Source organism: Pantherophis guttatus, chromosome 2 (assembly GCF_059756535.1).
Source record: "Pantherophis guttatus breed Tessera chromosome 2, ASM5975653v1, whole genome shotgun sequence".
NCBI lineage: Eukaryota > Metazoa > Chordata > Lepidosauria > Squamata > Colubridae > Pantherophis > Pantherophis guttatus.
In genome coordinates, this window is record NC_142064.1 from 186,399,758 (window position 1) to 186,424,874 (window position 25,117).

At 42.6% G+C, this 25,117-nt stretch overlaps 1 protein-coding gene across 2 annotated transcripts in view; it reads left to right on the forward strand.

Annotated features, from left to right (window-relative positions):
- The window catches only part of DPYSL3 (dihydropyrimidinase like 3), a 70,311-nt gene that overhangs the window by 18,664 nt on the left and 26,530 nt on the right, over positions 1-25,117 (forward strand). The window contains exon 1 of one of the 2 annotated variants that reach the window (XM_034405223.3): positions 13,951-14,358. The exons of the other annotated variant lie outside the window; for it this stretch is intronic. Coding sequence (XP_034261114.1) covers positions 14,317-14,358 — 42 coding nt within the window. The 5' untranslated portion in view covers positions 13,951-14,316. Of the gene's footprint in view, positions 1-13,950; positions 14,359-25,117 lie in introns of those variants that run through there. 2 annotated transcript variants of the gene reach the window in all.

Genomic DNA, 25,117 nt, shown 5'->3' on the forward strand with positions numbered 1-25,117 from the left:
GTGACCGTATTTAATGAGTCCTGATCCAGAAAGGGATGTAACTGGAGAATCAGGTGAACCTGATAAAACGCCCTCCTGGCCACAGCCGTCAAGTGCTCTTTTAAAGACAGCTGTGAGTCCAGGAGGACCCTCAAGTTGCGAGCCCTCTCCATGGGGGCCAATGACTCGCCCCCAATAGTCAGTGATGGCACCAACTGACTATATCGGGATGTCGGAAACCACAGCCACTCGGTCTTGGATGGGTTGAGCCTGAGTCTGTTCCTCCCCATCCAGTTCCGTACAGCCTCCAGGCACCAGGACATCACTTCAAGGACATCATTGGGATGGTCCGGGGTGGAGATATATAAAGGAAATCTGTTAAAAGTATTTGGCCTTCCCCTTGCAACCTCATGATTGACCTTGCAAATGGGACATTGAGTAATAACAGGCCCCAAAACAGTTTGGAAAAAGAGGTAAAGAGTAAACAGTTGTTACTTCAGGGTTCTGTTATAACCATAAACTGCCTTAAAGTCTCTTAATGCTTAAACTTCTATGTGGAAAAGAATGTCTCCTTTCCTTGCTGATGAATATAGCATGTTTGGAAAATGTACAGCTTGAACAAACTGTAGTCTGGTAAATTGGAAGGTTGACATCCTCATCAAATGCTACTTGTTCTATTTCTTTTGGAAAATGAAGAGCCACTCCGCCCCATCCCCACGCTGCATTTCACCTTCAGTTGACTGGAACCATTGCTTTGAGTAATGATCCTCTGACTGCATGTTTTCCCGGTGCATATGTTCACACACCTAGCTTCTTCCTCCTCTCCCGCTTCTCCTATTGTGAAGGAGTGTGTTCTTCATCAGCTCAGAAAAAAGGTTGTAAATGTTGCTGTAGAAAAGAAAAGAAAAAAAATAGATTTTTTTTTATGAATAGAATTCTTTATTGGACACACAAGGAATTTGACTCTGGTGCATAAACTCTCAGTGTACATATAAACAACTGTGATACGTCATAGATCATAAACCATAAAATATAAACAACAATTGATAAATCATAATATAACAGTAGGAGAAGGTAATAGGAAAGATGAAAAGTGAGAAAGAAGTGGTGACCCTGATGACACAGATAAACTTCCAGGTTGCCTTAACGACTCGCTGAGAAGCCAAATGTCTTCAAAGGAAAAACAAGAAAGTCCAGCTGCCTCCTGAAAAAGCACCTTTGGGAAAACCATGACCTGGATGATTGAGAAGCTGCATAAACAGTGTTATTTCTAATTTTACTGCTAATTTATTTATTTTTGTCAGTTTTACTCTCTATGATTAGAAATAGATAGAAAATCAACTCTCTGCGGGATTAATAGGCTAGATATGTTTCACAGCAGAATTAACAATACAATTTTGTACTGTTCAATTAGAAGCTGCTTCAGTCCATATTTTACCAATAATCATTTCATTTCCATACCTGAGGATTCTCTGATTATTAGTAATTGGGGGGAGTACATATTTTGGAAAGGGGGAACTTGGAACACAAGTGGGGAAAAAACCCTCATTACACAAATTGATTTCCAGTTAGCTGGTTTAGTTTATAATTCATAATAAGGGACTAATGAAGTGTATGTATGCTTCATTCTAATGCACTTTGAGATTCCGAGCAAATGTTTATGAATGCAAGGAAAAACACTGGCAAATTATAAAATAACACTCGTTAAATAATAAAATGAGTTAATAGTTTTTACCTTTTATCATGAGTTCAAATTCCATTCATCCATTCATTCTCCAACTTCTATAACTGCTCTGTGTAAGTTCATATTGAACCAAGCACAGAGCATCCCAAATATTCATCTAATTTGTGCTACATAAATAATGCAAAGTAGTACATATTGGAAGATATCACTTATGGAAACTTTTGCATAAAGTGTACATAAGTCAGGTTTTATTTAATCAGTACTGCTTCAATTAATAGCAGTAGGACTTAGACTTATGTACCACTTTACAGCCCTTTCTAAGTGGTTTACAGAGTCAGCATTTTGCCCCCAACAATCTTGGTCCTCATTTTACCAACCTTGGAAGGATGAATAAGCCTTGAGCTGGTCAGAATCAAACTTCTGACAGTCAGCAGAATTAGCTTGCAATACTGCATTCTAACCACTGCATTACCACAGCTCTTCTTTATTAATTCTTCTAATTAAGGAAGCTTTATCCAGTATTAAGATTCCTCAGTATGCATTTCAGCTATATGGTAATAATCTTTTGTGATTTTGGCAAACTTTCCATCTACTCAAACTTCAGGAGTGAAGAAGGCAGATTTTTCTTAATTTCCAGTCCCTAGGAATAAAGTTATCTTGAGAATGTTGACAATGCCCTTGGTTCACTTTTAATCTTCACATCAGGATTGGCTTTTTTATAATGTAATGTGCAATTTCACCATATAGATTTGGAGAAGGGATGTAAAAGTAGTGGAGAGAGTAAAATTAAAAGAAGTGGTATAGCAGAGAAATGAAGAATAATTGGAATATGTATGCATCCATAAAAGGAAAAAGTTTATGTCTGGATTGAGTTTTGTTTTCTTCTTAATTTTGCAGGGTGATACAAATTGATGAGATGTAAAAGTTGTTGACTGTGAAAAGACTCAATTTCATATTTCTCTTAATTGCTCAACAATTAGAATGGGCTTTATTTTACACAAATCAAATTCGCAGATTAATATAAGTAGCTTTTAATTTAATTTAATTTAAGTGGTAGGCCTGAAAATCCAAAGTAAAAGATGGCTCCCAGGATTGACAGCTTCTGCAATGACAGGCCAAGTTATCTTTCTTTTAACAAAAGTAAAAGCAATTAACTATTTCCATATCTGTTGTGAACAATTTACAAGGAGCCACAGCTGTCTTAATATATGTAACTAACTTTGTGGTACTTTTCTGCACCTACAGTCATGAATGTTTTGCTACATTAGGCCCAAGATTATGAGAGTAGTGGTTAATAGATTGGATGTTTATAAAGTAATTTTAGAATTCAATTAAAGCGGTTTGCTTTTTTTCATGTATTTTGGCTGAATACAAAATATTTTCACCTCGATATACAATGGAGATACCTGACTTGCAAATGGAAGAAATTACTGTCAAGTGTAAACTACAGTATAGCAATAGCACTTGGACTTATATACCGCTTCATAGTGCTTTTATGGTCCTCTTTAAGCAGTCTACAGAGTCAGCATTTCTCCTGTGCGCTGCTTGGAGAGTCTAAGCATGGGTTAAATTCGTCTGATTGGTCAAATACTGAGTTGGAAATTCTGTGGCCATGCCTCCTTCTCATGGCTAAGCCTCAGTTTTACTCAACTCAGTTTGGAAGAGAGACTTGGAGATATATATATATATATATATAAAAGAGAGCCCCTTTAAATTGAGGCTTGGGTGGCTAGACAGACCGTGGAGAGGCAGGCTAGCATAATAGGCATTTGGGAGAACCGAGGCTTCGGTTTCTTCCCAATTGGATGCCAGCTGAGACCTGTGGCTTGAGGAGAAGCGCGCTGATTGGAAGGCTGATAGCCGCCATTTTGTGGGCGGTGGCCATATTGTATGCAGTTTTACAGCAGCTAGAAAGTGCAAACCGATCAGCCTGCCAGCAATTTGGAGCAAGTGGTCTTCATTAACGGGCCTGGACATTGCTGAGGAGCACTTTACATGCAAGTAAACCGTGTTGCCGGTTTTTAGGCGTGTTTTTGTGGCGTTTGTGACTGTTGCCAGTCTCGCGCCTGTTTTAGCACTGGAAGTGCCCTGATTATTATTGCTGCTGCTGCTGCTGTTACTGTTTGCAGTTTCACACACAAACAAACCGTGTTGCCGGTTTGGCATGATTTCTAAAGGTTTGGACTGCGCAGTGAGTAATTGTCTAGGCTTGCCTAGTATTCTTATCTCCACAGCTCAATTATATATTGTTTAGCTTAATACTTAATACAGTAATGGCAAATGCTAGTGATTCTGAGGGATCTTGCACCAGTCAGCATCAGGCTGAATGTTCTACAGCTAAGAAGTCTAGATTGCATTCTAACAAAGCCTCCACTAGCACCCAAGCCAAACATTCAAAATTATCATCTGCAGCAGGTGAAAAAGATATTCAGAGAAGGCAAAAGGCCTTAGAGAAGCATTTTGCAAAGGCTCAGCAACAGACTGGGCCCCCTAAATCCCCAGAGCTTTCTAGGGGTCAGAGTGGGCCCTAAACTCCGGATTTGCAAACACAAATGTGCAGGAGGATCAGCCTAACTGGTCTCCTACTGTGCCTCAAGAGTCAGGTTTTCATGCTGTTCCATTTATTTATTATTTTATTTATTAATCAAATTTCTATACCGCCCTACTCCCGAAGGACTCAGGGCGGTGAACAGCCAAGATAAAATACAGATAATACAAATATTAAAAAAATCCCTTAAAATTATTAAATATTTCGGCCGAAACACAGATTAAAACACCCAATTTATAAAATCACAAATTAAAAAATTAAAAAATTTAAAAAATGGGAGTTAGGCCAGGCCAGTTTGCTGAAATAGAAAAGTTTTGAGAGCACGGCGAAACGTGCGCAGGTCCGGGATCTTCCGTATCTCTGGGGGGAGCTCGTTCCAGATGGTAGGTGCCCCCACAGAGAAGGCTCTCCCCCTGGGGGCCGCCAGTCGACACTGTTTGGCCGACGGCACCCTGAGGAGCCCCTCTCTATGGGAGCGTACTGGTCGGTGAGAGGCTATTGGTAGCAGAAGGCGGTCTCGTAGATACCCCGGTCCGATGCCATGGAGCGCTCTAAAGGTGGTAACCAAAACCTTGAAGCGCACCCGGAAGACCACCGGGAGCCAGTGCAGCTCGTGCAGGAGGGGGGTCACATGGGAGTGCCACGTCGCTCCCATAACCACCCGCGCGGCCGCATTCTGGACCAGCTGGAGCCTCCGGGTGCTCCTCAAGGGGAGCCCCATGTAGAGAGCATTGCAGTAGTCCAAGCGGGAAGTAACGAGAGCATGAGTGACCGTATTTAACGAGTCCCGATCCAGAAAGGGACGCAACTGGCGAATCAGGCGGACCTGATAAAAAGTCCCCCTGGCCACGGCCGTCATGTGCTCTTCTAAAGACAGCCGTGAGTCCCGGAGGACACCCAAGTTGCGAACCCTCTCCGTGGGGGCCAGTGACTCGCCCCCAATAGTCAGTGATGGCACCAACTGACTATATCGGGATGTCGGAAACCACAGCCACTCGGTCTTGGATGGGTTGAGCCTGAGTCTGTTTCTCCCCATCCAGATCCGCACGGCCTCCAGGCATCGGGACATCACTTCAAGGGCATCATTGGGGTGGTCCGGGGTGGAGATGTACAGCTGAGTATCATCAGTGTACTGGTGGTACTTCACCCCGAAACCACGGATGATCTCACCCAGCGGCTTCACATAAATGTTGAACAGAAGGGGCGAGAGGACCGACCCTTGTGGCACCCCACATACAAGGGGCCTCGGGGTCGACCTCTGCCCCCCTGTCAACACAGACTGCGACCGGTCAGAGAGAAAGGAGGAGAACCACCGTAAGACGGTGCCCCCCACCTCTAACTTCTCTAGCCGGTGCAGCATGATACCATGGTCGATCGTATCAAAAGCCGCTGAGAGGTCTAATAGGACCAGGACAGAGGAACAACCCCTGTCCCGAGCCCTCCAGAGATCATCAACCAACGCGACCAATGCCGTTTCTGTGCTGTACCCAGGCCTGAAGCCCGACTGGAACGGATCCAGATACGACGATTCATCCAGGTACTGGGGGAGCTGTCGCGCTACCACACTCTCAACAACCTTCGCAACGAAGCGAAGGTTGGAGACTGGACGATAATTTGCCAACACTGCCGGGTCCAGGGAAGGTTTCTTGAGGAGATGCCTCACCACCGCCTCTTTCAAGGCGGCAGGGAAGACACCCTCACTCAAGGAAGCATTTATAATCCCCTGGAGCCAGCCTCGTGTAACCTCCCGAGAGGCCAGCACCAACCAGGAGGGACACGGATCCAGTAAACATGTGGCTGCGCTCAGTCTACCCAGTATCCTGTCCACGTCTTCGGGCGTCACAGAATCAAACTCTTCCCAGATAATACTCACAAGACCTGCCTCTGTCCTCCCCGCTGAATCTACCCAGTCAGAGTCCAGATGTTCCCGAATCTGAGCGATTTTGTCATACAGATACTGTACAAAATCCTCGGCTCTACCCTCCAAGGGGTCCTCCCGCGCTTCCTGGTGGAGCAGGGAGCGGGTCACCCTAAACAGGGCGGCCGGGCGATTATCTGATGACGCAATAAGAGTGGCAAAATAGTTATACTTCACCACTTTTATCGCCACCAGGTAAGTCTTAATATGAAACCTTACCAGTGTTCGGTCAGATTCAGAATGGCTGGCCCTCCAACCACTCTCCAGGCGTCTTTTCCGGCGCTTCATCTCCCTCAGCTCCTCGGTGAACCAAGGAGCCAGGCGAGATCGACGCCGGGTCAGAGGCCGCAAAGGCACGACCCGATTAAAAGCTCCAGCGGCCGCCCTATCCCAGGCGGCCACCAGCTCCTCAGTCAAGCCGTGTGCCAGAGCCTCAGGAAATGGCCCAACCTCCGTCTGGAACCTATCAGGATCCATCAGGCGCCTGGGGCGGTACCACCTCAATGGTTCCGCCTCCCTGCGGCGGGGTGCGGCGGTTCGAAGGTCAAAGCGAAGGAGGGAGTGATCTGACCATGACAAGAGCTTGATCACTATATCTCCTATCTCAAGATCACTCAACCACTGACCAGAGACAAAAACCAGGTCTAGCGTGTTTCCCCCCGTGTGAGTAGGGCCATGAACTAACTGGGTCAGGTCCATGGCCGTCATGGAAGCCATGAACTCCCGAGCCACCTCAGACGCCTCACCGACGGATGGCAGGTTAAAATCCCCCATGACCATAAGCCTGGGGGTGTCAACCGCCACCGCGGCTATAACGTTGAGCAGCTCGGGCAGGGCTGTCGTCACGTGGCAGGGAGCCAGGTACGTAATCAGCACACCCATCTGCACCCCATGACCCCACTTCACAAGGAAGGGATTGAGCAGACCCCTATTCAGTCTACTTCAGGTTCCTTGCAGGGTCCTGGCAAAGGGCGTTCTGTGCCATCTGCCACGTTTACACCCACAGCAGCTGGACTTCGCCCCATGGAGGTGGCAGATCAAGGATTATCTGCAGAGTTACGTTATGCTATTGTGCAAACTATTACTCAAGGCATTGATGAGGCACTGGCACAAAGAGAGTTGATGGCTCCTTTACATTCAGGACCCTTAAGGCCTGAACTCTGCATCACCCCTTGCATGGAAATAGAGGTTATCTTGAGGAATCACATCATGCCACTGCTTCTGTTCACAGCGAGGCTTCGCTGGAAGGAGAGGAAGAACTAGGGGATTTTGAATTTTCAGGTGATGAGGGGATTGCCCCAGATAAACCCACCTATTCTGGTTTGTTCCACCCCCATCTTTTTAAAACCTTATTACTTAAGGCCAAAATGACTGCTAACATGGAGCGGATGGAGAGTTCCACTGTAGATACTATGGAATCTCAGGATCTTTGTGCTAGTCTATTTACAGAGCAGGTCACCACCCAGGAAGTTATTCCTTCACCAAAAATTTTTGTTGATGTAATTCAAAGGCAATGGGAACAACCTACCTCGGTCTCAGCACCAAGTGGCATGGATAAGAAAATGTTCACAGCTGAAAAGGAGCTTGAGGAGCTCCTCCAGATTCCAGCTGTTGACGCCCCTCTAGCCAATTTGGCTTCTGCAGCCATTCTCCCCTCCGATAATGTGGAAGGGTTGAAAACTGAGGATAGGAAAGCGGATTTAGCTGCCCACAAAACTCACCAGGCAGCAGCTTGGGCAATTCGATCTGCTACAGCAGCTTCTTTCATTTCTAGAACATCAGTCTTATGGCTGAAACAGATGCAGGCCAGGGCTTCTCCAGAGGATATCAGTCTCCAACAAGACATCAGTAAACTGATAGCTGCATGTCACAGATAAATGACTGACCACAGATCCAGGGCTGGAGGCAAGAGGGCTGGATAGGCCGGCCCCCAGGGTCCATCCTAACCCACTGACCCCTCCTTACCTTAGCCACGCCCAGGGGGTACTTAAGGTCCAGCCATGCGGTCCAGGCTCAGTTCCAGAATTGTACCTGCAAGAATGAGATACCTGTAAATAAAGACTACTGATCAACAGAGTACCCGTGTAGTGGATTTATTGGGCTCGATCCTTGAACACCCATGACACTGCAACAGAGTACACTGCTGATGCGACCATTAAGTGGCAAAATTTGCCTCTAGGGCTCTGGCTTCCAATATCACCTCCAGACATTTGTTATGGTTACGCCAGTGGCAAGCGGACATGAGGTCCAAATGGCCTTTAAAGGACGCCAGCTGTTTAGGGAGGTGTTAGATCCTATCCTGGTAGAAGGTAAGGATAAAAGGAAGGCCTGCCTCAATCAGCTAGGAGATCAGACAGGAGATCTACTCCTTATTACCGCAGGCAGCCCTTTCGGAATACTGAGGCGGGATTCTCCGCCTCGCAATTCCACAGACAATATTCCCACAGTTTCGATAGGGCACAAGACAAGTCAGGATTTCGAGACAGATCTCGACAGCTGCAATCCAGACCTTATCGAGGATCCGGGGGACAGCCTTACCGTTGTTTGAAATGACTCATGGACTCAGATCCCTATTGGTTGCAGGTTAAAGATGTTTGCCGACCAGTGGAGGGAGATAACCACAGATGCGTGGTCCTTACAAACTGTAAACCTTGGACTGACCCTGGAATTTTGTTCCAGTCCTCCACAACGATTTATCCAATGTCCCATACCCGGAGATTCACCAAGAAAGCTATGATGGAGGCTGAGATTCAGCACTTGCTGGATTTCAAGGCCATAGAGCTGGTGCCAGTGGGGCAGAGGGGGTTGGGGTTTTACTCCATACTCTTCCTAGTTCCCAAAAGTTTGGGTGGCCAAAGAGCTATCTTGAACCTGAAAGAACTCAACGTTCATATAAAATACAGGTGGTTCAAAATGCAATCCCTTTATTCAATCCTGGGTTGTCTCAGACAGGGAGATTTTTTAACATCTATAGATCTCAAAGAGGCTTACCTCCATGTTCCCATAAGGCTAGCCCACAGTAGGTTCCTCAGATTTGCATTTGCAGGCCGCCATTGGCAATATCGGGCGCTTCCCTTCAGCCTCTCCTCAGCCCCGAGAACCTTCACCAAGTTGCTGGACGTAGTAGCAGCACATCTGAGGGAGCGCTCCATACGCCTACAGTGTTATCTCGACAATGTCCTAATTCAGGCATCATCCCTCAGGCAGGCAGAACGGGATTTGCGAGTTACAATCCAAACACTCCAGGACTACGGGTTCTCCGTGAACTGGGAGAAAAGCCATCTGACACCGTCCACAAGGCTTACCCATTTGGGTGCAGTGATCGATACTCAGTTATCACAAGTGTTTCTATCTCAGGAGAAAAAGGACAGTATCAGGGAGATGGTAGATCAGGTGTAGACCTTGGCGTTAGTGCCCCTATTGCTTCTTTCCCAGCTATTAGGGAAAATGATTTCTTGTTTAGCAATAGTTCCGTGGGCTTGGTTACATACCAGGGCCTTGCAATGGCTACTTCTGCCCAGTCAGAGGTCAGGATGCAGCAACTCCCTGTGCAAGGTCAGGGTTCCTCCACAGGTTCTTCATTACCTGAGCTGGTGGAAGTCAGCGCCATGGACAAGGGCTGCTTATTTTGAGACCCTCCCAGGCTGGTGCTAACATCGGACGCCAGCCTCTTCGGTTGGGAGCTCATCTTAATTCCAATGTGATTCAAGGGCGGTGGTCTCAGCAGGATTTGCTAAACGTCATTAATTGGTTGAAGCTGAGAGCAGCCCATCTGGCACTATGCCACTTTCAAAAAGAGTTGGCGAATCAGCATGTCCTTTTGTTGATGGACAATGTCACCGCCAAGGCGCATGTCAACAGACAAGGGGGCACTCGTTCCAAGCTTCTCATGCGCGAAGCGAGGAAGTTGGGTCTCTGGGCAGAGCAACAGCTGCAGTCGCTACAGGCAGAACACATTACCAGGACGTCCAACTCCATGGCAGACTGGTTGAGCAGAACAACAATAGACCAGTCCGAATGGCGACTCCACCCAGACCCCTTCCACCTCATAACGGTTCGCTTCGGGACTCCAGTCATGGACTTATTTGCCAGCCCACAAAATACCCACCTGCCTCGGTTTTTCTCCCGGAATTGGACACCAGCAGCTGAGGGGACCAACGCTCTTTGTTGCCCATGGCCGACCGAACTGCTGTATGCCTTTCCTCCCATTCCGCTGATCCAGAGAGTAATCAGGAAAACCTTGGAGGAAGAAGCGGAGGTGTTGTTAGTGGCACCTCATTGGCCGCGATGTCCATGGTTCGCGGACCTGATGTCACTGTCCATCTCGTGTCCCTGGATATTACCACCACACAGGGTCTCCCTCAGTCAAGGGGCCCTCCAACATCCAGAACACCAGTGGCTCAAGCTGGCCATTTGGCACTTGAGCAGGAGACATGTTTTGCAGAGAGTCCTGCTGGCCAAGGGGACCCTGGACCAATCTGTCTCCCGCCCTGTAACAATTTGTAACAATGTAACAATGGGGAGACTAGGGTAGGTCTTGAGAGTAATATCTGGGTTGAGCTTGATCCTGTTTCTGTCAAGTAAGTGGACAGGATTATTTGTAAACTTGGTTTCTCCACTTGCTTATTGGATCTTTGTCCCTCCTGGTTGATTTCGGCTGCCAGGGAGGTGACTAGAGACTGGATCCAGGCAATTGTCAATGCTTCATTGAAGGAGGGGGTCTTCCCCGCCTCTTTTAAGGAGGCGGTGGTTCAACCTTTCCTCAAAAAGCCTTCCCTGGATCCAGACTCACTTAATAACTATCATCCCGTCTCCAACCTTCGCTTCATTGCGAAGGTTGTTGAGACTGTGGTGGCGCAACAGCTCCCACAGTTCCTGGAGGAAACGGAATACCTAGACCCGTACCAATCAGGCTTCCGACGCGGGCACAGCACGGAAACGGCATTGGTCGCTCTGGTGAATGATCTCTGGCAGGCTCGGGATGGTGGTTGTTCCTCCATCCTGGTCCTACTTGACCTCTCAGCGGCTTTTGATACCATCGACCATGGTATCCTACTGCAGCGACTTTTGGGGGTGGGAGGCACTGTTTTGCAGTGGTTCTCCTACCTCTCAGGTCGCTTGCAGTTTGTATGGGTGGGGGGGCAGAGGTCCACCCCGAGGCCCCTAAATTGTGGGGTGCCTCAGGGGTCGGTTCTCTCCGCCCTGCTCTTTAACATCTATATGTAGCCACTGGGTGAGATCATTCGTGGCTTCGGGGTGAGATCATCAATATGCTGATGATACCCAGTTATACATCTCCACCCCAGACCACCCCAGAGATGCCCTTTCCGTGATGTCCCGTTGCCTGGAGGCGGTGCGGGCCTGGATGGTTAGAAACAGACTCAGACTCAACCCCTCCAAGACTGAGTGGCTGTGGATGTCAGCATCTCGGGTTTCAGAGACCCCATCACTTTTGAAGGGTGGGGAAAAACTTGCCCCCGTTGATAGGGCTCGCAACTTGGATGTCCTCCTGGGTGCTCGGCTGTCCCTAGAAGACCACCTGATGGCCGTGACCAGGGGGGCCTTCGCACAGGTTCGCTTGGTGCGCCAGTTGCACCCTTTCCTGAACTGAGATGACCTTTGCACTGTCACTCATGCCCTGGTTACTTCCCGCTTGGATTACTGCAATTCCCTCTACATGGGCCTGCCCTAAGATGCACCCGGAGACTCCAGCTGATCCAGAATGCAGCCGCACGGGTTGTTATGGGAGCCCCTCGTTATTCCCATATAACACCTCTCCTGCGTGAGCTGCACTGGTTACCAGTGGTTCTCCAGGTCCGTTTCAAGGTGCTGGTTCTCACCTATAAGGCCCTACATGAGGTCCGGGATATTTGCAGGACCTTCTCCTGCCTGCCTCTCACCGTCCTGTTCACTCACATAGGGCTGCTCTCCTCAGGGTTCCGAAGGCGAGCCAATGTCGTCTGGCGGTGCCCAGGGGTAGGGCGTTTTCTGTGTGTGCTCCCACCCTCTGGAATGAGTTGCCTACTGAACTCCAGACGGCTCCTGATCTCCGCTCCTTCCGTCGGGACCTGAAGACTTGGCTTTTCAAGCAAATAGGCTGACTCTGATTCTGGGTTTTATTATTTATTATTTATTAGTTAATTTGGTTTAAAATGGGATTTTGTTGTACATGTTTTTAACTTGTGTTCGGCGCCCTGCGTCCTTCTGGAGAAGGGCGGCATATATATATACATATTTACGTGGGAGAAGACCCGAATAACCAAAGACCTACATACAAACACCCGCGAAAACCTGAGAAAACACACACATATATATATATATATACACAAACAAGCAAGCAAGCAACGCACAGGAGAATGAACGTTGGATTTACCTTAAACGTTCTTTCTATGTGTGCTGCAGGAGAGTCCAATCCCACCCTGGCTTGTTGTGGTCTGGGGTCCAGGAGTGGTCGATTCTTCGATTGGACTGCATCGTCTTCTGTTCCTGGTTTCATTGAAAAAAACACAGGCTCAACCGGGAGAAGGAAGCATGGCCAAAGAATTTCCAACTCAGTCTCTGACCAATCAGACGAATTTAACCCATGCTTGGACTTTCCTGCAGCACACATAGAAAGAACGTTCAAGGTAAGTCCAACGTTCAATTGCCTCCAACAATCTGGGTCCCCATTGTATGGTCCACAGAGCATATCGGTAATCATAGACATGCTAATCATAGAATAAAATTTCATAGAATAAATAAATTATATCTAGAAAGTTTGGTTTTTACTTGCTTTGTATCTTCTCAATTTTATGTTTATATGTTATACTGTCACTGAATTTATCTTGCGTATGAATTGAAAATATTTTAATAGAAAGATTAAATGGAATCTGACAAAAATCTTAAGGTATGGATTTCCAAATAAAGCCTTCATAAAGTATGTATTGAAGTATGTATCTTTGTATTTAACTGTAGCTGTATTTTTTTATTTTTATTTTTATTTATTATTAGATTTATTTGCGGCCCATCTCATTTCAAAGCGACTCTGGATGGTTTACAGCATAAAAAATATAATCTTGAGATTGTGTTCATATTGTCCCCTAGTGGCATTATTTCCTAAATTGCAAGTGATTTTTAAAACTATGTGGGTGAATTCCTTGGAATTTACCTCTTTCCAAAATATATTAAAATTGTAAGCTCTCAAGGTTTATGAAAAACTACTTAGAAAAAATAGTGCAATATTAGCAGTAATACGTTTAACAAGACTAATGCACAATAGAAAAAGTGATAATACATCACTGATATATTTCAGAATTGGCTAAACTGTATTTACAGAGTTCTCACTTTAGCCTTTTAAGTGCTAGCTCAGTAATTTTCTTCAAATTGTATGTACTTTCTTTTAAATAAGGAGTTTTTATATCAAAGACCAAACTGGTTAGGCTTATGGGTTGATCCAGCAAGACTCAATTCTACTTTAGAATTCTGTTGCATAGACTTGGGATTTACTGAATGACTTCCCACTGTGGGATTATGATGAGTAATCCCTAATCCTGGGTCCATTTTCTAGTTGCGTATATTGTTAGAAGTGTGTACCTAGCTGTTCTTTGCGATTGTCCTGGAAACCAGCAATGTCTTGCAAAAGCTGAAGAAGCTTCTTGGATGAGAAGCGAAACGTCTTCAAAGAAAAACCAGAAAGTCCAGTTGCCTCTTGAAAAAGGATATTTGGGACCTGGATGACGGAGAATCTCCAAAGACATTTAGTCCTGTAAAAGGGTTTACAGATCCTTGTACATATATTCCCTTTGGAATAGAAGGTTTGGAGTCTTTGCATTGCTACCCTCTAGTGGCCATCACGCCTTATTGCAGTGACAGCAATAAAAGAGTGGGTGAGGCAAAAGAGGCAAGCAGAGAGAAATCAATGCACAGAGAAAGCGAGACTGGAAAGAAGAAGGGAGGAGTCGCTTCATCAGCCATTCTTGTCTTACAGGGACCCAGCTGTCACTGGGAAAGGAGGCGGGAGGGAGAGAGAAAGAGAATTTTACTATTGTGTGAATCAAGAGGGAGGGGGCAGAACAGACAGAGGAAAAAGAGAAAATTGAGGAACGGCATTTGTTCTACCTGAGCTCGAGCTTTTTTGCAAGCTAGTGTTGCTTCTGAATTGGAAGGTAGGAGCCGGCACTGCTGCTGCTGCAACAACAGCCACACATCATGTCTGGTTACCAGGGCAAGAAGAATATCCCCAGGATAACTGTAAGTGACTTAACCTCTCCTGTCTTCTGTTCTTGGTTTTGTTATGCATTCTTTTTATATTTGCTACAGTTTATGTCAGCAATATGGCCAGCTGCGTTGCTTCAGAGGTGCTAGAATGCGTTTTAGTAGGAATACGGAGGTAGCTGGTCAGCGTGCAGAAAAGGAAGGGAGTGTTTCAGGAATGGCCCCCAAGTAAACAAATGGGGGATTTCTGTTAATCTGCGCAAGTGATGATTGTAAGGATTTCATTTTGTGTTCTGACATTATCGTTTTATTAAAATGTAGGGTGCTTATGAAAAGCACCGTTGTTTATTAGCAATACAGACTTAAACTGTTCTGATCAGCTAAACACCCCCCCCCCACTTCCTGTTGTCCGAAGTGTCTATAGCATAGTGAAGACATTCTATTTACAAACTTACATAGGGGAAGTAGATGTTCAGTTTGAAATCCTATTTTTTGGGGAGGAGTTGAGCCAAACGCTTGATCCTTCCTCACTTTATTTTATGTCATTTTATTTTTTGTTGCTTCTCATTTTTTTTAAAGAAGATGCTGTTATCTGCAAGCTGTCTGCGGCATATTTTTTTATTTCTTGCAAATTTGGGTGCGTCATGTGCTTTGACTACCAAAGAGGGGGAAAAGGAATTGGTTCTTTTATAAAAAGAGAAGTCAGATTTATGAACTAATATTAGGAATGTTCATTTATAATACAATGTTTGCTAACCTGAAGAAAAATATATTTGCTGCAAAGCATGGAAGAGAGAGAGAGACTGAAATATTGCAGTATTTTGCATCTTTCTTGGCGTGTGCTCTGCAGATGCCTTTCCAGTAGATTCATACTCCACCCTGACTTATTGTTGATGCAATGAAACGCCTTGCACTGGGGGTACCCCCTTGGTTTTTAATAGGCCTGAGCTTTTTTGTTACTGGCTTCTGATACAAGGAGTGCAGCTGTACTTTGTCTCTAATGCATTTTAATGAAATCTTTTGTGGGATGGGATATGCATTGGGGGAATGGATGGCTACTCCATCTTTGTAGCAAACAAAGGAAGCACAATGAAACACACACACACACACAAAACATACACTTGACTGAAAGCTTAACATCTATATATAATTTCCCTGAAAAAATGTTTTTGGTTAAAAGTCACAAATTTTCTGTTAATCGGGGTGCCTTGTTTTTTTCGTTTGAAAAGCATGATTATATAAGTTACAGATTTATTTTGCAGTGAGTGAAGCATGTTTTCCCCCTGTGATCTTAAATAACTGAGTTACTGAATAAAATATGCCATTTTAGCTTGTTTGTTTATCCCATAAAAATAGGATTCTTCTAGAATCTTAGGTCAGACTTGGGGTTGGTATTGTTTGTTTATTTTAAGATGCAATAATATCGAGGATCCCACTCCCTGGTTATTTCAAGAAAGCATAACATCTTCACTCATAGTTCTTCGAAAAATCATTTTGAACATAATTGATTTACTACCATGAAGTACCCACTATGGATCAATATGTTTGCTATTTAAATCAGTCTTATCTGCTGTTTTTCAGTTTGAGCAATCCAGAAACCAGACAAATGTACCGAGCGTAATACAAAGGACCAGCCTTGGGAAACCGATGCATTTTCTTTCCCCTTAGGTCTTCAAGGTGTGATCCACATCCATTAGCTAAATTCCATGATGTTGTTTTCTTTTGTGCTGCTGCACCTGACTGCAGTACTTCTGCTTCTTTGATAATCTGTGCAGAGTTGCCACACCTACTTTGGTATTCGACATAGCCAACATTTTCTTTGAAATGCTGGGAAATCCATTTTCACCAGGGTTTGGTCACTTATCTAGTATCTAGAAATCATATTCTAGAACCCCTCTGTCCATATTGCAATAATGTGTCCTTTGCTTCAAAACAAGAAAAGTCTTGTGAATTTGGCCTTAGGATTTATACTCTGTCTTCTAAGTGCAGTTATGTGTATATAGCTTTGTGTAATTTTTAATGCTTGCCTATCTTTCTAGAAGAACTGAAGAGAAATAATTCTTGCTGAGAAAGTAATCCTAAAATTTTGAGGATTGGATGGGTTAAATTAGGTCATTTGAAAAAAAGATTTTGAGGTGGCAGATGAAGAAAGAAACTAATTTTCTAGATCAAATATGTGTATGCATTTATGCACAATTGGTGATAGGTATGTACAAAGGTTACACTATTGTGCAAATATTCCTTACTCAAAACACAAGGATCTATAATTCTACTGGGAAGGGCTCAGAAGTTGCTTCTTTAAGAACACTGGGACCCCCTTAAAGAAGTATATTCCCTGCAGACCAAATGGTGTGTCTTCTGAGTAAAGTTCTCAAATCCCTCTGCACCTATTGCCATAAAGGAACATATTTTACAAAGAAGAAAGAAATACTGTGGATCAGGATTATATATAGGTACATGCAGATTGCTGCATAGATGATGCAGGTTGAAAGCAATTCATATTATCCTCATTATTCAATAGGCTGGCCATCAAGGATATATTGTATAAAATAATGTCAAATTCCAGCTTGATTTCAGATCAGATATATGTAGTAATTTATTCTTAAGATCATGAGTTCTTAACAATCTAGAAAATGTTGATGGAAATTATTTTAATGTTAAATGATTAAAATCAAGAGAACTTCTCAAAAGAAGAAATGTTAAAAACAGTAGATTCTGTTGAAAGTCTCCAAAAAGTATAGGAAAGGAACCTGGGATTTTAACTCAACACATTATCTTGGAACTCATTGTGTACGCTTTAAGGTTATAGAAAATTATTAAGAATTAATTTCTTAGATGGTATTATGCCTCCCTAAAAGCACATTATATTTTTTCCTAAATTGTGTTTGGGAGTATTAATCAAATTAATACCATAGTGCATCACTGTGACAATTGGCTCACTTAGTTACTGCTTTTGGCTTAAATGTTTTCAGGAAATTGGAAAGATATGTAACATACATTAATCTTTCTAATGTAACTTTATTGTACATTTTTAAATTTCTTTTATAACATAGTTTATATTTGAATTTTGTGAAACTGTTATGGGTGTTGTCTCAAAATGGCTGCCTTTGACATGATAATTCACAAAATAGCCATTTCAGAAATGGTAAAACTGAATTATGGAAACTAAAGGCATGTTGCAATCATGGTTTGAACCACAGACCTCTAAATCCAGCAGAGTGTTAGTTCATAAAAGGCAAAAAGATTTGCCCTTTTTGGAGGGATTAATATCCTCTTCCCCCACTTTATCTTCAGGTCCAAATCTAGAAGGTGAGAGATAAAATCTAAATATAGTCAAAATAAAAGAACAAATCCAGAGAAAGAAGAACAATTCACCTAGACTTAGAGATAAAAAATACAGGCACACCCTACTCTTTGTTTTCTATTTTCCATTGCACTGCTTTGTCTCCTTAATTTGTCTGCTTTACAATCACACTTGCTTTATCTTTTTGAATTATCTAATTGTTAAAACAGTTTTGGAGGATGCTTTCACTCTCTGATAATTGTTTACTACTTATCTACTTTGATGGTCATCTCTAGCTGGAAAAGTAGGGTGGATGTAGGAGATGACCAGGCTAAGCCTGAGGGGAGGGGGGGTCAGGCGCATCATCAGTTTGGAGTCCCTTAGTGCTCACAAGATATCTAATCCCAGCCTTCTTTGAATTCCATTGATTCTTATCTACCACCAATTTGCCTTGACTATTAGTTCAGATTCTTGTTTAGAGCACCATGGATAAACTGGTACTCATTTGAACAATCCTGGTTCCTGTTTTATGGCACCTGATAGTAACACTTATCTCATCTCTTCTTTTCATTGACAGTTCAACTCATCTTTACCTATATTTCAAGGCTGAGATTACTTCATTTTCAGGGTGAATAGGAAGGGAAAGTGCAGAGATCCTGCTAAGGGGGGGTCCTCAGAAGCACCATCTTACTGGAGCTTTAGACCAGGAGAGGCAACCCAGTGCCCTTTAATTGTTTTGAAATTAATTCTCATTAACTCTAGTGGTTAAGATTCTGGACAAAGAATCAGGAAATCTGTGTTATAGACCTGCCTTAGGTACGGAAGTCGGATGAAGGACTTGGAGCAAATCAACCCAAGGAAGAAGAGAATGGCAAACCTCTTCTGGAAATGTTGCCTAGGAAAGTGCATGGACTTGTCCATGTAGTTACCATGAGGCAAGTCTGGCACTAACTGCCACCCACCCATCCCAAGTCAAATGGCTAGGGGTACATATTGTGGGATAGGCAAGAGCATTAATTGTCTAATCTTGATTTAAGGGAACTATATTTATAATAGATATGAACACATTGGAAAAACACTCCTTAGTTCAGACTAAGGGCAGCATTCTGGCAGTGTACACACCTGCCAGATTACACTGCATGGGGCTAAACCACTGTGTACTGTGAACAACAGCAGTTGTTTGCCCCTATAGTTGTCAGCTATGGTGATTCTTATTGAGAAGAGGAAATGCAACAACTCAAAAGAGAGAAATACTGTCATTGCATTATCTTTCTGATGTTTCTTTCAGTAAGAGGAATGACTTTTAAAACATTGACTTTCTTCCAACAAATGTGCCTTGAGTATTATAAACATGGAAAGTACTGGGGGGCTTTGACAAGGGTAAATCATCTCTTTTCTCAACCTCAATATAGATATGTGTCTAGTTATTTTTGAGTGTCAGTCTTATGACATGCTAAATATTGCAGACATAGGGATTGAATATGGATCAACTTTACTTATTGGTTTATTTACTTACTAGAATTATAAGAGCTCAAATATGGTGTGTATCAGGACTTCCCTTTTTTAATTCAAATAAGAAAATTAATTACGGAGAAGTGACAGCGTGCAAGGAGATGCATTTTTACTGTACCCATCCAGGACAGTTTACACAGGTCTGCAAAGTGATGGTTCATCCAGTCAATTTACATGCCAATATAGCAGCAGCAGTAGTCCATGAGGCACAACTTTGGCTATCTCTTGAAATGTAATATACTAACTATAAAAATGCCTTTGCTGCTCATACTTCTGCACTAAATTAGCTTATTTTCAGTTAAGAGAAGCACTGCAGACGACTGCTTAGTATGCCAGTCTTGCACATGCCCCATAAATTCAATCTTGTTTTCAAAAGCAGCTTCATGGTTTGACATTATGTACGAAATAAAATTCAGCAAATAAACTCTTTGAACCATTTCTAGCAAACCTGGAAAGCTGTTTTCATATTTTGTTTAGCAGTGATCAAGGCACCAGGCTAGAAAGCAGGAGACTGAGTTTAAGTCCCGCTTTAGTCATGAAAGCCAGCTGGGGGACTTTGGGCCAGTCTCTCTCTCTTTCAGACCAACCAACCTCACTGCGCTGTTGTGAAGAAAATAAGAGAAGGAAGCCATGTTGGATATATTCACCATCTTTTGAGTTATTTGTAAAAATAATGGTAGGATACAAATAAATACAATAATGTTTATTTTAAACCATAATTTTTGGCTTATATAGTGATAGTGTTATCTGCTCAATTGAAAATTAATTTGGGCTTATTCCTCCTCCTGGTTATGTGGAAATGCTGAAACCTTACAAATCTGTTTTATATCATCTCATATCATACCATAACTAAGTATATCATACATTGTGCATAATTTTGTCCTTAGCTCATACTTTATATAGAATTCAGGTTATTTTTTTAATCTTAAGCATCTAGTTTTAGATCAAATGTTTTCTTTTTTTAAACATATTTACAGTATCTTAGTATTTCTTAGCTGCTAGCCAACCCAAACTAAGCAGTGACAGTCCCTGTTTACACTTGGAAAGGAGATCTCAAGGGGATTTCAGAGATTTAGGCTAGGCTGGGAAATCAAATAATAATATTAATTGAAAAAAAGAAGAATATCCCAGAAGAAGGCAATGACAAGCCACTGCTGTGTTGTTGCCAAGAAAATTACTTTTGATTCAAAGGAATTTGAATTGAAGAGAGGCATTTACTTTATCGTAAATTCAGGTTTAAACTACCTTAAGTAATTGAAATATTCTGAAATGACTTTTATTTTCATTAATCTGTTCTGATTAATCTAATAGTGGTCTATATGTTCTATATTATTTTTTAATAGAGATCAATTAAGCTGTCTCTTTTAAGGAATCTGGTAGAAGTCTCCCTTTTGGGATCAGATAGGATTTCTTTTGCAAGTCTGTTTTGTTTATCTCTGGACTGAACCTTTTTCTTTGTGAGTTCTGTTAATTTGCCCCAGCAAAAAAATAAATCCAAATGCCTTAATTTTTTGCAATCTTACTTGTAGTACCTAGATCAATGATGGTCAGCTGGGTGGCGCACATGTGTACGCCGGAAACCAGAAGAGCAACTGGCGATGGCACGCGTGCCCACAGAGGGCTCTGCGTGCCACCTCTGACATGCGTGCCATAGGTTCGCCATCACAGGTCTAGATTGATTTTTTTAGGTGTTATTAAATTATTATTTTATATTGATGTTTTAATTCTTAGCCACCCATATTTGCATATGAGATGGGCAGCCATATAATTTGATATAAATAAACAAACAAACAAACAAATAACCAACCTTCATATTAGGATGATTTAGAAATGATGGCATTCAACTGTTGTTGGCCTGCATGATTTTAGAATCAAGGTATTTGAAAATACTAATAACACAGTAACATTAGTCATATTGTAGAACCTTACAATGTTAAATCATGAACGTTATCTCACAACCTGTTGGTATTGAAGGTAGTCTTCTCCCTTTCTCTAGGAAAAAAAATTGATTTACAGTATATTGTTACTTTTGTGTGGGAATTCATAAGCAATAAAATTTTGTGTAACAGTAGAGTATAACATTTTATACTGGGGATTTAGAAGGTTTAAGTCCTATTTAAGTCAGTGGAAAACACAAGAAGACTTGGGGGAGGCTGTGCTTTAGTTATGTAGACTTCATGAATGAGTTTATTATCTGTACTCTGTAGTTAGTATTTGTCTCAGGCTAATAATGGCTAATGATCCAAGCTGACACAGGGTTGGCAGGAAAACGTGGTTGGGTGTGGGGAAGCTTAAATGAGTTTTGGCAGAATGAACAGTGTGTTTATTGTAATAGTCCAGAGGATCTCAATAAGCAAGTTGAAGTCCTTGCTTTACTCAATCCTTTTCCTCTAAATGATTTAGTTTCCTCTTCAGTTCCTCTTGTATATGAATGTATCTAGGATGTTCCATTTTAAAATAGACATGATGTCATTCTACATATCCTCTCCTTCTGCTTCACAGTTAATGCTTGGGATGAGTTTGATGCTGATTTTTTCCTCCATTATCCATTGTATTTCAATGGATAAATACATCTGATTTTACAATCAAGCTCTTTATGTTATAATTGCAATATTTTTAAAATGGGAATGCTTTGTTCCTGATCTGGTACATACTATGCTTTCGAAATTATTAATGGTGATAAACTCACATTCACTTTTTAGAAAAAGAAACCTGAAAAATGCGTACATATCTTAATACAGAAGGAAATGCGCTCCTTAGCTTTTATTGCTGCTTCATATTATTATCATTTACTCCTTTCTTGAAAGGGCAAAAAGGTTCAGATAGCTTTCCTCAAGGAAAAAGATAAGCTTATTGTACAAAAGAGGAATATGGACCTTTTTTGTTTTGTTACAAGCAAGAATAGGAAACAGTCCAGGCTGCGTTGAACCCTCCTGGGTTTGTCCATGGTTCAGTACTGTCAGTCATCATCATGATCATCCTAGCATTTTTTTCTTCAGGTGCGGGGTCCGCTTTTCAGGTCAATAAGCTCCATTTTGCACAATCTCAGCATTCTCTTTGATATTAGCACAATTCCCATTTTCTTCTGAACTGTGTGATTGCTGACATGGTCAGGGAGAGAAACGCCTAACAACCAAGTTTGATGTATGAGACTGTTGATCAATTTGGTTGTGATGAAAATAAAACCTGACTGGCTTGTTGCCGGAGCCTGACATCGGTTTGGTCTATGTTCAGCTCAGCGGGCAGTATCACCACTAAGAGGAGCAGACCTCACCATTGATTGGGTGCTGAAAATATGTTAAAAATCCAGTTCTGAGAACAATTCAGAGATTGTGCATAAATCTGACATATCCAAAACTTGCATTTTGTTTATAAAACAAGTAATACAGTGGATTTTAGCCAAAATAACCACCTGAACTTCTGGAAGTTCTGCTGAACCATTCTCAAGTGTCAAGTGGCAGGAACAAAATCCAGAGTACCTTCATTTTCCTAGGTTTTGACTGAAATAAAGCCCACAAATACAAGTAGTTCTCAATTTACAACCACAATTGAGCCCAGAATTTTTATAACTCACTATGATCATTAAGCCATTAACATGGCTGCCTCAATCAATTATCACTGAACTCTCCACATTGCGGTTGTTAAGTAACTGAAGAGGTGCCTCAGAATAAGGGAGTCTTGGGAGGCCCAGTGCCTACCGGCATGTGGAAACTTGCTATGGGTCAGAAGGCCTCTCCCAGCTAGCCCAGGAGTGTGTGGACCTTCTCTTTGCCTCTCCCTCCTCCAAATCCTGAGAGGCCCGGTCTTCTCTGTGCCTCACCACCACTACCAAGTGGCCTGCTGAGACTTCCGGGCATGGCAAAGTAAAGAGAAATCCATGGTGGAGGAAAGAAAGGAAGCCCACATGCCGTTGGGCCTAGCTAGCCAAACCTTCCAGCCCCTGGCAGGTTTCCACACACCAGTACACCTAGCTGGCCAAGGTCTCCTGGCCCACAGTCAGGGAGGGGAAATTGCAACATTCCTATGATGTAAGAGTGGATGCCCTGTCAAGCACCAACGTTTGTTCAATTTGGTGCTACAACTTTGGGAAGTTGGAACTTTGGGCAAGGATTTCAAGTCCCTTTGTTTAATGCCATTGTAATTTCAAATGGTCACTGAATGAACAAGTCATAAGTCAAGGACTGTATTGGAATGATTTTAGAGAGAGAATAGAGAAAAGCTGATGCATAACATCTGCTTTTCCTCAGTAGCTTCCAGCATGGCGTATCCCATCAGTCTATCCAGCCCTAATCTTCCCAACACATTCCCTTCCTTCTCCTGTCAACAATCGCTACAATAGTTGATGTGCAATATATATGAATGACTTTCCTGCATTTCCTTCTATCCCTTTTGTGCCTCCCCTTAGCTGTTCTTGATCTTTCATTCATGGCATATCCCACTGGATAATCCAACATTTTACCAGTGCCTTCCTTTCCTTTCCTTCCCATAGCTATCCCCAATAACATTATATTGTTAGATTGGCCTAGACTGCTTTTCCTCCCTTTTTATAACTGGATATCTATACAACTTCCTTTCTTGAAGACTTTCTGCACATCTAGTAAAATTTGGCAAGTTTGTGGTGCTCTGGAGTCCCATCAGTGAAGTAACATTATCTTGAAGGAGCCCAAAGGTTCCCTGTCTATAGCTGTGTCAACCTTTGGAATAACGTAATCCACAGTAAAAGAGGCATAAACATAGCCATCAATAATAAAACTTTAATACATTGATATCAAGGAAACAATAGTAGAAAACAACAAGGACTAAGTGGGATCACAGGTCTGTATGCCATATGTCAATCAAGGTCTTCAAGGCTCTCCTAAAAGGCAATAGTGCCAGGGCTATGCAGACTCGGTATTCCAAAGGCTGGTGCAGCTACAGACAAGGGATCTCTCTGGGTCCTTCAAGATGGCTTTACTTCGCTGATGGGATCCAGCACATACTTTCCATATCTAACTAGATGTGCAGAAACATCCAAGAAGGAAAATTGTTTTAAGTAGCTAGGTTTTAAAGAGGGCTTGGATATAGATGAGAACCAGCACGTTGAACTGCATTGGTCACTTGTGAAGGCTAAATGTCACATGGACAAAACAAGATACACGTGAAACTTTTTGCACAACTGCATTATGAATAAACTGAAGTTCCTGAGAGGTTTTCAAGAGCAACCCCATATAGAGCAAATACAAGAGGTGATTCAGGTTTGAGTGACTGTGAAAATGGCCATAATGGATATAATTGGCACATGAAATGTATCTGTAGCAGCTATTTGCTGATTGATAAAAAACCAGAAATCCAGGAGTCCTCCCCGCTCCCCCCCCCCTCCGCCCCCAATGCAGACAAGTTCCACCTGGAATAGTGCAGTCCCACTGAAAATTTATTGGGTGATCTCTGGAAACATGTATCACCACTGAATATTCTTAGGGATGAGCCTTTTCTTACCTATCCACACCCCTCTGGATCCAAACTTCAGAACATTTTCACAGTTTTCTTGAGTGTAATTTCCATAAATTAAAAACCAGGCTATAGCATAATGATATGTGGTTCTTATGAATAACAGGATGTGGGACACACCAAAGGAGTTGCTATGTGTAGTATTCCTGTTTTAGCTAGGCTGCTGTATCTGCAAACTCTTCTAGGATATACCCTTTCCTTACCACCTAGTGGGTTTTCCCCAATCCCAACTTCTTTGGAGAGTTAATATTTGTAGTCGTCAAGTTCATTCAAAACTTTTTTGGATGGGTGAGGGGGGCATTTTTTTTCCTCTTGAAATTTTTTCCCTTTTTTGTACAAACCAAAGCATCATAGATCTCTGATTTATTACCCAATAATTCAGCCCTGAGTTCACAATAGTATATAAATGATAGATTAGTAGAAGGCTTTACATCTTAAATTGCTTGCAAATTACAGGTAACAACCTTAATTGCTTTCCAACTATAAATTCTGAATGACTTTTGATATTGCAAA